The 13149-nt window shown below is 44.8% G+C and overlaps 1 protein-coding gene across 2 annotated transcripts; it reads right to left on the bottom strand.

Moving 5' to 3' along the window:
* Nucleotides 1–7165: 7165 nt before the first annotated feature.
* On the bottom strand, nucleotides 7166–12781 carry LOC109740014 (uncharacterized). Of its 2 annotated transcripts, none has more exons than XM_020299062.4 (7): nucleotides 12645–12781; nucleotides 11738–11944; nucleotides 10606–11166; nucleotides 9618–9682; nucleotides 9300–9517; nucleotides 8981–9219; nucleotides 7166–8668 (listed from the first exon to the last, which is right to left on the bottom strand). In XM_020299062.4, the coding sequence occupies exons 2-7, from the start codon at nucleotides 11909–11911 to the stop codon at nucleotides 7346–7348; spliced, it is 2580 nt and encodes an 859-aa protein (XP_020154651.1). In that variant the 5' UTR covers nucleotides 11912–11944; nucleotides 12645–12781; the 3' UTR covers nucleotides 7166–7345. The 2 variants fall into 2 exon arrangements, with proteins under 2 accessions (XP_020154651.1, XP_020154652.1); XM_020299063.4 differs by having other exon boundaries at nucleotides 10606–11151; nucleotides 12645–12780.
* Between the last annotated feature and the right edge of the window lie 368 nt (nucleotides 12782–13149).

The following is a 13149-nucleotide window of genomic DNA, read 5'->3' as shown; positions in this document are numbered from 1 at the left end:
GCACCGTCATGATCACTATCGTCACCGGCTTGACACCTTGATCTCCATCGTAGCATCGTCGTCGTCTCGCCAACTATTGCTTCTACGACTATCGCTACCGCTTAGTGATAAAGTAAAGCAGTTACATGGCGATTGCATTTCATACAATAAAGCGACAACCATATGGCTCCTGCCAGTTGCCGATAACTGTTAAAAAACATGATCATCCCATACAACAATTTATATATCATCACGTCTTGACCATATCACATCACAACATGCCCTGCAAAAACAATTTAGACGTCCTCTACTCTATTTTTGCAAGTTTTACGTGGCTGCTACGGGCTTCTAGCAAGAACGGTTCTTACCTACGCATCAAAACCACAACGATTTTTCATCAAGTGTGCTATTTTAACCTTCAACAAGGACCGGGCGTAGTCAAACTCGATTCAACTAAAGCTTGAGAAACAGACACCCACTAGCCACCTGTGTGCGAAGCACGGCGGTAGAACCAGTCTCATGAAAGCGGTCATGTAATGTCGGTCTGGGCTGCTTCATCCAACAATACCGCTGAATCAAAGTATGACATGCTGGTAAGCAGTATGACTATTATCGCCCATAACTCTTTGTGTTCTACTCGTGTATATAACATCTACGCATAGACCTGGCTCGGATGCCACTGTTGGGGAACGCAGTAATTTCAAAAAAAAATCCTACGATCACGCAAGATCTATCTAGGAGAACATACCAACGAGCGGGGAGAGTGTATCCACGTACCCTCGTAGACCGAAAGCGGGAGCGTTTAGTAACGCGGTTGATGTAGTCGAATGTCTTCGCGATCGAACCGATCCAAGCACCGAACATACGGCACCTCCGCGTTCAGCACACGTTCAGCTCGATGACGTCCCTCATTCTCTTGATCCGGTTGAGGACGAGGGAGAGTTCCGTCAGCACGACGGCGTGGCGACGGTGATGATGAAGTTACCGGCGCAGGGCTTCGCCTAAGCACTACAACAATATGACCGAGGTGTGTAACTGTGGAAGGGGGCACCGCACACGGCTAAGACAAATCTTGGAGTGCCTTTAGGGTGCCCCCTTGTAGGATCGAAAGTATGTCTAGAGGGGGGTGATTAGACTACTTGACAAAATAAAAATCTAGCCTTTTCCCAATTTTAAGTCTTGGCAGATTTTAACAACTTTAGGACAAGTCAAGCAATCAACCTACACATGCAAGTCTAAGAGTATAGCAGCGGAATGTAAAACATTGCACATGAAGGTAAAGGGAGGAGTTTGGAGGGAGCAAATGCAATGTAGACACGGAGATTTTTGGCGTGGTTCTGATAGGTGGTGCTATCGTACATCCACGTTGATGAAGACTTCAACCCACGAAGGATAACGGTTGCGCGAGTCCACGGAGGGCTCCACCCACGAAGGGTCCACGAAGAAGCAACCTTGTCTATCCCACCATGGCCATCACCCACGAAGGACTTGCCTCACTAGGGTAGATCTTCACGAAGTAGGCGATCTCCTTGCCCATACAAACTCCTTGGTTCAACTCCACAATCTTGACGGAGGCTCCCAAGTGACACCTAACCACTCTAGGATACACCACTCTCCAAAAGGTAATAGATGGTGTGTTGATGATGAACCCCTTGCTCTTGTGCTTCAAATGATAGTCTCCCCAACACTCAACTCTCTCTCACAGATTTGGATTTGGTGGAAAGATGATTTGAGTGGAACGCAACTTGGGGAAGGCTAGAGATCAAGATTTATGTGGTTGGAATGGAATATCTTGGTCTCAACACATGAGTTGGTGGTTCTCTCTCATAAAATGAATGTTGGAAGTGTAGGCATGTTCTGATGGCTTTCTCCACGAATGAAGAGAGGGTGGAGGGGTATTTATAGCCTCCACACAAAATCTAACCATTACACACAATTTACCAAACTCGATGGGACCGAATCAGAAAACTCGGTCAGACCAATTTAGTTCAAAATGTGAACGTTAGGATTTTCGGTGGGACCGACATGTCAACTCGGTGGGACCAATTTCATTAGGGTTAGGGCATAACGTAATCTCGGTGAGACCGATTACACAAACTCGGTGGGACCGATTTTGGTAATAAGCTAACCAGAGAGTTGGTCAGGCAAACTCGGTGGGACCGATTTGCTCATTTCGGTTAGACCGAAACGTTACGAAAGGGAAACAGAGAGTTTGCATTGCGAAATCGGTGGGACCGATCGCTCATCTCGGTTAGACCGAAACGTTATGAAGGGAAACGGAGAGTTTGCAATCCCATCTCGGTGAGACCGAGATCCCTATCGGTGAGACCGAAGTGACTAGGGTTTCTGGCAGTGGCTATGTCAAATGAACTTGGTGGCGCCGAATAGATCAAATCGGTGGGGCCGAGTTTGACTTTTGGTTTGGGACAAATGTGAAAGTGGTTGAGGGCTTTGGAGCATATCACTAAGCATTTTGAGCAAGCAAGCCATTAAGCAACACCTCATCCCCTTTTAAATAGTATTGGCTTTTCCTATGGATTCAATGTGATCTTGGATCACTAAAAGTAAAATGTAGAGTCTTGATCTTGAGCCAATATGTGTCCTTAGAATTTTGAGGGGTCCACATTCCTAATCCATGCCATGCCAATCATCGAACTTTCCTGAAATATTTATCCTGAAGTAGCATTAGTTCAATGAGCTATATGTTGTTAGTAATTACCAAAACCACCCAGGGATAGTTGCACTTTCACCCCTGCCCACGTATATAAAGGAGGGGGGAAGAGGAGGCCGGCCCAAGGGGGGCGCGCCATAGGGGGAGACTTACTTGGACTCCCGGTCCAAGTAGGATTCGGCCCCCCCTTTCCTATTCCAACTAGGAGAAGGAAGGGAAGGGAGAAGAGGGGAGAAGGAAAGATGGGGGCGTCGCCCCCTCCTAGTCCAATTCGGACCAGCCCATGGGGGGCGCGCGGCCACCCCTTGAGGCCCTTCTCTCCTTTCCACTAAAGCCCATTAAGGCCCATTACTTCCCCGGCAAATTCCCGTAACTCTCCGGTACTTCGAAAAATACCCGAATCACTCGGAACCATTCCGATGTCCAAATATAGCCTTCCAATATATCGATCTTTACCTCTCGACCATTTAGAAACTCCTCGTCATGTCTGTGATCTCATCCGGGACTCCGAACAAACTTCGGTCATCAAATCACATAACTCATAATATAAACCGTCATCGAACATTAAGCGTGCGGACCCTACGGGTTCGAGAAATATGTAGACATGACCGAGACACATCTCCGGTCAATAACCAATAGCGGAACCTGGATGCTCATATTGGCTCCTACATATTCTACGAAGATCTTTATCGGTCAAACCGCATAACAACATACGTTGTTCCCTTTGTCATCGGTATGTTACTTGCCCGAGATTCGATCGTCGGTATCCTCATATCTAGTTCAATCCCGTTATCGGCAAGTCTCTTTACTCGTTCCCTAATGCATCATCCCGTAACTAACTCATTGGTCGCATTGCTTGCAAGGCTTATAGTGATGATCATTACCGAGAGGGCCTAGAGATACCTCTCCGATACACGGAGTGACAAATCCTAATCTTGATCTATGCCAACTCAACAAACACCACCGGAGACACCTGTAGAGCATCTTTATAATCACCCAGTTACGTTGTGACGTTTGATAGCATACTAAGTGTTCCTCCGGTATTCGGGAGTTGCATAATCTCATAGTCAGAGGAACATGTATAAGTCATGAAGAAAGAAATAGCAATAAACTTAAATGATCATAGTGCTAAGCTAACGGATAGGTCTTGTCCATCACATCATTCTATAATGATGTGATCCCGGTCATCAAATGACAACACATGTCTATGGCTAGGAAACTTAACCATCTTTGATTAACGAGCTAGTCAAGTAGAGGCATACTAGGGACACTCTGTTTGTCTATGTATTCACACATGTACTAAGTTTCCGGTTAATACAATTCTAGCATGAATAATAAACACTTATCATGATATAAGGAAATATAAATAACAATTTTATTATTGCATCTAGGGCATATTTCCTTCAAAAGCTTCGACCGGGCATACCAATGTATCTTCCTTCCAGTAGCATCATCACCCCACCAATATCGTGATATTGTATCTGTGATTCCTTTACATTTTTTCGAAAGCTTAAATACAAACATCACATATGCCGGGATGGCTTGTGCCACAACTTTCAGAAGCACTTCTTTACCTTCAGTAGATAATGTCTTCTCCTTCTACCCATTAATTATTTCAATGATCCTTTACACCAAATGTTCAAAACATTCACTTCTATCCACCCCAACCAATAGAGGTAATCCCAAGTATTTATCCGACAGGGCCTGCATGTGTATATTGAGAACAGTACAAACATCCACTCTGACTTCGATGAGAGTGCTTGGGCTAAAATATATGCTAGATTTAGCTATATTTACTCGCTGCCCGATGAAGCACAATAAGAATTCATAATGTTTTTTAGACAAATTGCGTTCATCACATCCTCCTTCATTAATACGAGAGAGTCGTTGGCAAATAGAAGATGAGACACATGGAGCATTCATGACCCACAAATATAGGGAATCAATAGTAGTCCTTTCGATAAGTAAAAGTGTCGAACCCAGCGAGAAGCGAAAGGATTTGGCAAGCGCTTTTCAGCAAGGTATTCTCTGCAAGTGCTGTGAGCAGTAGTAACAGATAGTTTCGTAGCAAGATAATTCGTAACAAGTAACAATAGTAACAAAGATGCAGCAGGGTGGCTCAATCCTTTTTATAGCAAAGGACAATCTGAAAGTACTTCTTATAGTGAGCAAAACATTCTCGAGGACACATAGGAATTCCATCTAGTTACGTTCATCATGTTTAGTTGATTCGCATTCACTACTTTAATAATTTGATATGTGGGTGGACCGGTGCTAGTTGTTGTTCTTACTTGAACAAACAACCCACTTATGATTACCGTCTCTCGCAAGCATCCGCAACTATGAAAGAAGAATTAAGATAAATCTCACCATAGCATGAAACATATGGATCCAAATCAGCCCTTACGGAATAGCGCATAAACTAGGGTTTAAGTTTCTGTCACTCTCGCAACCCATCATCTACTTACTACTCCACAATGCCTTCCCCTAGGCCCAAGCATGGTAATGTGTCGTGTAGTCGACGTTCACACGACACCACTATTGGAAGAACAATATACACATCATCAAAATATTGAACGAATACCAACTTCACATGATTACTTATAACAACACTTCTCCCATGTCCTCAAGGACAAACAAAACTACTCACAAATCGTATTCATGTTCAAGTTCAGAGGAGTAATATAGATGTTTAACAATTTGAACATATAATCTTCTACCAAATAAACCAACTAGCATCAACTACAAGATGTAATCAATACTAGTAGCAACCCATAGGTACCAATCTGAGATTTTGAAACAAAGATTGAATATAAGAGATGAATTAGGGTTTGAGATGAGATGGTGCTGGTGCTAGTGAAGATGTTGATGGAGATGAGTTCTCCCATGATGGGAGGACTGTTGCTGATGTCGATGACTTTGATTTCCCCCTCCCGAGGGGAAGTATCCCCGATGGAATCGCTCCGCCGGAGAGCAAAAGTACTCCTACCCAGGTTCCGCCTTGAGATGGCGGCGCTTCTCCCGAAAGTCTTCTTCTTATTTATTTTTCCAGGACAAATGACTTCATATAGCAGAAGAGGGGCACCGGAGGCCGTCTGTGGGCCCCACAAGGGGGCAGGGCGCGCCCTGGTGCCTTGTGGGCCCACGGTGAGTCATCTCCGGTACTTTTTCCTTTCAGTATTTTTTATATATTCCAAAGATATTCTCCGTAAAATTTTAGGTCATTTGGAGCTCCAGAAAATAGTTATCTACTCCCTCCGTTCCTTTATGTAAGGTGTATTTTTTCGGCACGGTGACCAAGGCACAGAATTATAGACATCTTAGGACGAAATTACCCTCGGCAAATTTATTGGTTAGTGGCAAGTAAATCAGTTAGTCGAGAAAAGTATGAGATACTTTCCTTCTTTTGCTACAAGGAGAGATATAGACAATCAGGAGAGAGATACTTTCCCTTTTTCTGGAGGGCTAACAAAGAAATTATGAGGAGTAGAAGAAATGCACCTTACATTCTGGAATTTTATCAAAAAATAAATACACCTTATATAAAGGAACGGAGGGAGTATGTTGTAGCTCTTTTAGGTCCAGAATTCCAGCTACCGACAATTTCCCTCTTCATGTAAATCTTGCATATGAAGAAAGAAAAGGCATTAGAATTGCACCATAAAGTGAAATATTGATCAAAAACACTATAAATAACAGTAAAAAAATATGATGCAAAAATGGCATATCAAGCATCTGTGCAAACTCTCACCCCAGATAAAGCCCCTTCCTCTTCCGACAAATAGGAACATTCTTGACAGGCCTTCCGCACACAACAAGAATAGCTAAGGGGACATAGGTTCCCTTGTCTCAACCCCCTCGATGGCTAAAAAAACAGTTTCAATTCTGGTACAATATCTCGGACCAACTTGGCATCAATGTGTAAGGGCCTCTTCCAAGAGTGGTGGTTAAGGGAAAGGAGGAACTTTCGGAAGGGCGACAGGAGAGGTTTCGACACTTAAATCACTGCGGTCACTTGGTCCGTTAAAGCAATGCAATGTGCGGGTATTCAATAGGGTAGATCATCACAGAACACCAATGGGGCTATCTACTCATGTGTTAAGCGAGGTTGCGGGGTGGAGGCAAGCAGGTGTTGGTGTTGGTGGTTTGCACCGTTTTGTGAGAGGTTAGCTTAGGTTTTCGGCTCGGTGTTGGTGTAACGAGAAGGTCTCATGTTTACCCGAATGTTCGCATTTGTGATAGACTCTTTGTAATTATGTTTTTACCTTCTATAAAAATATGATACGCTTTAGTGTACTCTTAGAAAAATACTCTCTGTAAAGAAATATAAGACACACATCCATGATCATGTCAATCCACTCTCTAGCAAACTCTACTTTCTCCGTCATTGCCCTCAAAGGACCAGATCGCCTTAGATTTAGATGAACCTAACCCAATGGCCATCCCAAAGCTCATTCATTTAGCAAAAAACGAAACGATGCTTGGGGATGTAGATAGCTTGCATTACTACGTTCATTGACCATCAATCCATCAATAAATCATTTCCAGTTAAATGCAAATGCAGCAAAACATTCCCTGCTATTCAGCTAGTGTTCCACCAACTTCAGCATCAAAGACAACAAGTTTGTCAACTTACACAACGGAAGGGACTAACATGCGCAAGATCATGACACTTGGCACACGACCACACGAAGCTCAGCTATCTGACACCGTCTCTTCAGACGACGCGCCGGTGTCGCTCGGGGTGGCGCCGCTCGGCCCTGCTGCCATAGCAGCAGCCCTCTGGTTTAGATCCAAGGTGTCACCGCTGGTCCGGAAAAGCTTCTTGCCTAGACTGCGCCACTCCGCTTTCCTCTTCAGCGCCAGCTTCAAAGAGGCGTCGGGCATGGCATGTGGTTTCTTGTCGTCGGGGAACAGAAAGGCGGCAGCCCTCAGGCTGTCATTCAGTGGATCTGCGACAGAATGGCCTGGCGCCTGCGACGCGCTCGACCACGTCTCCGGGTTAAGCCAGCTTTTACCGGTCTCGGCGCCCTTGGTAAGCCACTGAGGAAGGCTGTTGATTGGTTGTTGGTTGATGGGAAGGAGCTGAGCCGGCATCCTCTGTGGTAGTTCTTGGCACCAGTGTGACCTGTTGTCATAGTATGGCTTTTGAAGCTTGGTTGTCTTCCTACGCCTGCTCCCAGTTCTCCCCTGTGAGGGAGAAGCTCCAGGGAAGCCTCCCAGAGACAAATTTCTCGGCACATTGTCGATTCCATGAAGGTTAAACCTGCCAAGGTTTGACAAATAATGTTGGCCTCTATCTGAAGAGTGAGCATTCTGAAGGTGCACGTCGCGCAAGGAAAGGTCCGATTGGGCTGCAAGAAATGGAGGCTTTGAGCATCCAGTGCACGAACTGCTTCCAGCATAATCTTCTGCTATATGGGGAGGCGGTGCAGAACCTAAAGCAGATGTTCTTATTGATTGAAGATCTACACCTAGAAGTTTCTTTTGCTCCTTGTTCCATTGTTTAGCAAGGTCCTCAGCCATTCTTGAGCTTGAGAACCGTAGCCGTGTATCCCTAAGCATTGCGTTCCAGTTATTCGTTCCATACCTCCTCACTCCAATCCACAGAAAATCTAACTCTTCTTCCGACCAGGTAACCTGACGTCTTCTGTAGGAATATGTGCCAACCCTTTCTGTCAGTACATGAGATCCACTGGACTTGCCTCCATGAAATAACTTATCGTGACTAAGGGCAGACATGCCACTGTCTTGGAAACTATCCAAGCGGAGTTCCAAACTGGACTCAGGAGCCTTATCCATTATTCTGAATTTCAGTTCTGAAGGCATGCTCTTTGGTTCCTTGGAACTCCCAGCTTTCCATGACAGAGCCGGATCATAAAAATTTGGGTACAAGGTATGTAATGTTGAGGTTCCCTCTTGATGTTGTTCTTTATCATGGACGGTTTCTTTCTCCTTTGTAAAAAATAACCTTTCAATTGGTTGAGAAACTTGTTTTCGTTCAGTACCAAAATGATCCTGTAAGCAGTAGAAAATGTTTAATGCATGGATATATATGAGGCAGTATAATACATGTACCAAGCCTGTAAACTCAGATAGAATTAAATACAGTTTAGTAAACCATCCACAGATTGATAAAATATCAAGAAAAAAACAAACTCGTTTGAAACAAAGGGCAGAACTACATACGATTTGTGAAGGAAAAACGGTTTTACTGACTGAAAATAATCCTCTAAGCGGGTGAGGCATAGAAATTCTTGACGCAAGCCAAAACTACCAATGAAGCACTTCCTAAAAGATGAGCCAACTATGTGATTTTGTCATTCTCACCTGATCTGGCAGCCTTTGAACAGACGAGTCATCCAGATTGAGAAGCCTCTCTTGAGATAATTCAACCGAATTCAGGTTGAACTTCCCAAAATTAAATCTGGTTTTGTTTTCCTCCTGGACTACTTGATCAGGAACCTTTGAATTTTCCAGCAGTTTACCCCTGGCCCTCTCATCATTATCACCGTCCAAGATAATTACTGGAATATGTTTTGTTGAACCTTGGGATTCTGGAGGATCATCTGTACACAGATACACTGGTAAGTTTCAACCTATTTAAATTTATTTATTTTGCCTTGCTGACTATGAAGAAGCCCATTACCATGTAACTCCTTCATTTCAACAACTTTTGGTGCTTCATTAACACGACCTAGAGTTTTGCTCAAGTCCTCCGCTCTTACATCTGGCTCACTGATCACTTGCACGCTAGTAAATTCTGAAACTGGTGTACCATCCCGTTCTGAAGTTAAGGCTTGGTTTACATCTTCAATATGCTGTGTGGAAACCGTATGCTGCATTTTAGATTTTAGCATGCATGAACTACAAAAGAAGAATCGAATTAGTCCTTCGAACATGTAAGTCTAGCAATAACATCACTCTGATGTCAGATCACAGTACTTAACAAACACAATTTTGTTACCTTTTTTGTTCAAGCAAGCGTTGAGCTGGTACAGTTAATCCAATACTTGTTCCTTCTGTAGCTACCTGCACACAGAATATGTGACAGAGTCAATGCTACATTATAATTTTGGACACCTTTAGCCATCATGGAGTACACCATTTACTGGCACTGGTGAAGTATTCAAGTATTTGATATGTTTATGTTCTCTTTCACTGATGATTTTACCATATAGAGCGAGATAAGTAGGGCAATATCAACTTGCATACAGTGGAGCATATATGAAATTCTCTTTTGTTGATGCATGACTTCTTTGGCATCTGCACATCTATGTCATAGTTACGATGCAAATCTCTTGCCTGTAATATTGATTGGTTGTTCCATATACAAATTATGCAGTCATATAATAAAGAAACTAGTCAGAACTGAGTGCTAGCTCAGTGGCACGAGTTCAGGCTGTTGAACGCGCACACCAGCGTTTGAATCCCCACGGCGGCTCCATTGACCCCGTGAGGACTCAAACGCTGATGGGCGGGTTCAACAACCTGAACTCCGTCCACTGAGCTAGCACTCAGTTCTCAGCACCCATTTTTTTATGTAATAAAGAAACTAATAGCCACATTATTCTTGTTTGTCAGCTGGGTAAAAATTGTGAAGTCCCTTTTCACAAAGAAAAATTATATAATCAGCATAAACGAGGTACAGATTATATGCTTTCAAAATTATTATTATGGCTTGATAACATCATACTTCAAAAGTAGATTAAAAAAAACAGCAGTAAGTGAGGAGATCATTACAGTTGGGTACAAAGGCAACTGAATTAGCTTTCCATTCAATCTGAACTTCAATATTCGCCTTGTTATTAACTTACCATATTCAAATCCAAGTTCTTAAGCAAATAACCATGTAAAAGGAAAACCATAGCATCATGAATATGAGTAAAGAATTAAAACAATGCCATTTTTGCAGCACAGTACAAGAGTGTGGTAGGACGAGTGAGAAAGCATACCTTATCTGCAATATCCAAAGAATCAGCATTAGTTACTTCAAGCAAGGCTGTAGCATTAACTGACAAACTTGCTGGGCTACATGCCAGTGTTGAGTACCCTTTGCCGTTATTCATATAATTTCCCTCTGCTGCCTCATCCAAATCAATTTTCCTTTTAACACGCCTCCGGAAGGTGAGCTGAGGACTAAATCTGTTCTTACATTGACTAGGTCTGATACTATCTTCTGGGCCTTGATGAGAATTTATTACCACATGAGCAGAGTTATTAGAATCCTCTGCTTGATTAGTTGTCCCATCAGCATGTCTGAGATAGCATACAGAACTGGGAGCAGGGATGGGATTAACTGCATCATTGGTGCATTGTAATTTATCATTACACGCCTCTGCTATTGGGAGAGTGGTGACAGAACAAATCTCAGGTCGCTCCATCCGTGGCAATGGTTCGCACAATGGGATTTCCTTTTGTTCTTTCTCCGTTGCATGTGCACATGGCTTAGGTGCTTCTTCTCTGGCGCTTTCTTGCATTGACTTGCAGAGATGCTGCTGCTGTGTAGAGGCAGGCTGTCAATTTTCCAGAAGAGAAAAGGTATAAGATGCAAAAGAAGGTAGACAATCAACATATGGATACAGAATTAAAATGCCATAAAGCATTGAATTTATGGCATAATAAACATTCAGAGCAATATTCTATATCCTGCTTATCATAAAAATATATAATATTCTGAGAACATCCAGCTATTGATATTTTCAGATATAAATGCCTGCATCATTTTATTTTATTAAAAGAAGGGCCACCCCCTTCGATTTCCATAAAGAGAAACCATATGGTTCAGAAGCTACTACAAGCTTCTAGCAAAGCAAAGCAACTACTAAGCATTTATCTTACAGGCACCAGCCCCACAGCCACTGCGAAACCAGCCAAACCAAAAGGAGGAGCTATATCTGCATCATATTGTACCGGTTGGCGCAGCAACTTACGTGCCCTCCTAAAAATGGCGCGAAAATCCACCATCTTAGAAGGCGGGAAAATCAGTACCGGCAGAACTAACATCAGATGCAGTAGAGATAACAACATCAAACATCAACAATTCCATGACAACGAACAGGAAAGAGAGAACTCGAGGTCCCTTACATGATCATATCGGTTCAACAGGTCTTTATCAGCGTCCGCCCCGTCTTCCAGGGCTTCGGTGTCGGCAACCCCACCGCTAGAAACAGGACGAGGCTCCGGAGTGGCGGCATCAGCCGCCTGGGCGCGCGACGCGCCACGCTTCCTCTTGTAGGTCACCGTGATGCTGGCGCTCATCTCGAACCGCGCCAAACCTCTGCTCGAGCAAGCCTGCATAGCAGAAGAAAATGTTATTTCAGAAAAAGAAAAGATGATGATGGATGTGATTAATCTCCTGGACTTGGTGGAAATATAAATCAGGGTTTCGCCGCGGACCAATCAAAACTAGGACATAAGGACACGAGCCTCAATCCATCCTCTCCATAAAGGAATATCGTTTGGAAGGAGAAGATGCTAACTACTACTAGCCCCATGCCCACCCATTCCCAACTCTCCATCAGTAACAAGTAAAGCTAACACAGCACTCCCCCATCCATCAAACAATAGGGAGTCGATTCCCCCACCTAAACAGAAATAGAGAACCCACCGCATAGTACCGCAGTGGACAAAATCGAACTGAAACGCACATGGGACTGCTGCCTCCGACCCTAATCGCCCCAGCCCCAGCCCCAGCAGAAGCAACTCGAACGCCGAAGCCATCCGCGGAACCCCAATTCCGCGCACGCCAGCAATCCCGAAACCCCATCCAGAATCAGCGCCGCGCTAGCCAACGAACCGAACCCCATTCGAAACCGATTCCCCTGGAGCGAAATGGCCACGAACGGCACGGCCCCTCCCTTTTCCACCCCACCAACAAACAGGGTGGGCGAAACCAGCAGGCGCCAGCCGCCTCCCCGCTGGCACGCACGCGCGCGGGGAGGCCACGCCACGGCGGAGAGGATGGCGAGGGAGGGAGGGAGGAGCCCATTACCTCGATCCGGCGCGGCGGCGGAATTCCGGGGTCCGTCGGAGAGGGACAGGGGCGGGTTCTCGTGCCGCGTTCCCCCTCGCTCGCCTTTTTTTTACCCTTTTTTTGTTTGTCTCCAATTCAATTCGGTTCCGAGGGAGGGGAGAGCTCGGCTGCGCCCGCCGTATTCATTGCTCGCCACTTTTTCCAGCGGCTGAGGTCATTGTACGGGAATGCCCTCCCGGGGCCATGCGTGCGCGGGGCGGGGGCCTTTCCAGGGAGGAGGGGTAGATTCGGGAACGTCACCCGCCCCCGCCCGTCTTTGTTTTTCCGCTTTCGGCTCGGGGGAATGTCACGGTTGGCGCCAGAGGGTTCCAAATTCTACCGCCGCTGCGGCCACCCACCCTCGCGTCGCGTGGTCCGGACGCAAGCATTGCTTTGCTGCTGCAACTTCGAAATGAATATCTATCTGTGGGCCTCAAGGTCAAAACTGACAAATCGGATTTTTGCGTGGAAAGGTTAAATAAAA

The sequence above is a fragment of the Aegilops tauschii genome, chromosome 6 (genome assembly GCF_002575655.3).
Source record: "Aegilops tauschii subsp. strangulata cultivar AL8/78 chromosome 6, Aet v6.0, whole genome shotgun sequence".
NCBI classification, from domain to species: domain Eukaryota; kingdom Viridiplantae; phylum Streptophyta; class Magnoliopsida; order Poales; family Poaceae; genus Aegilops; species Aegilops tauschii.
The sequence above is the reverse complement of the archived record's forward strand: the minus strand, read 5'-3'. Positions and strand labels throughout refer to the sequence as shown.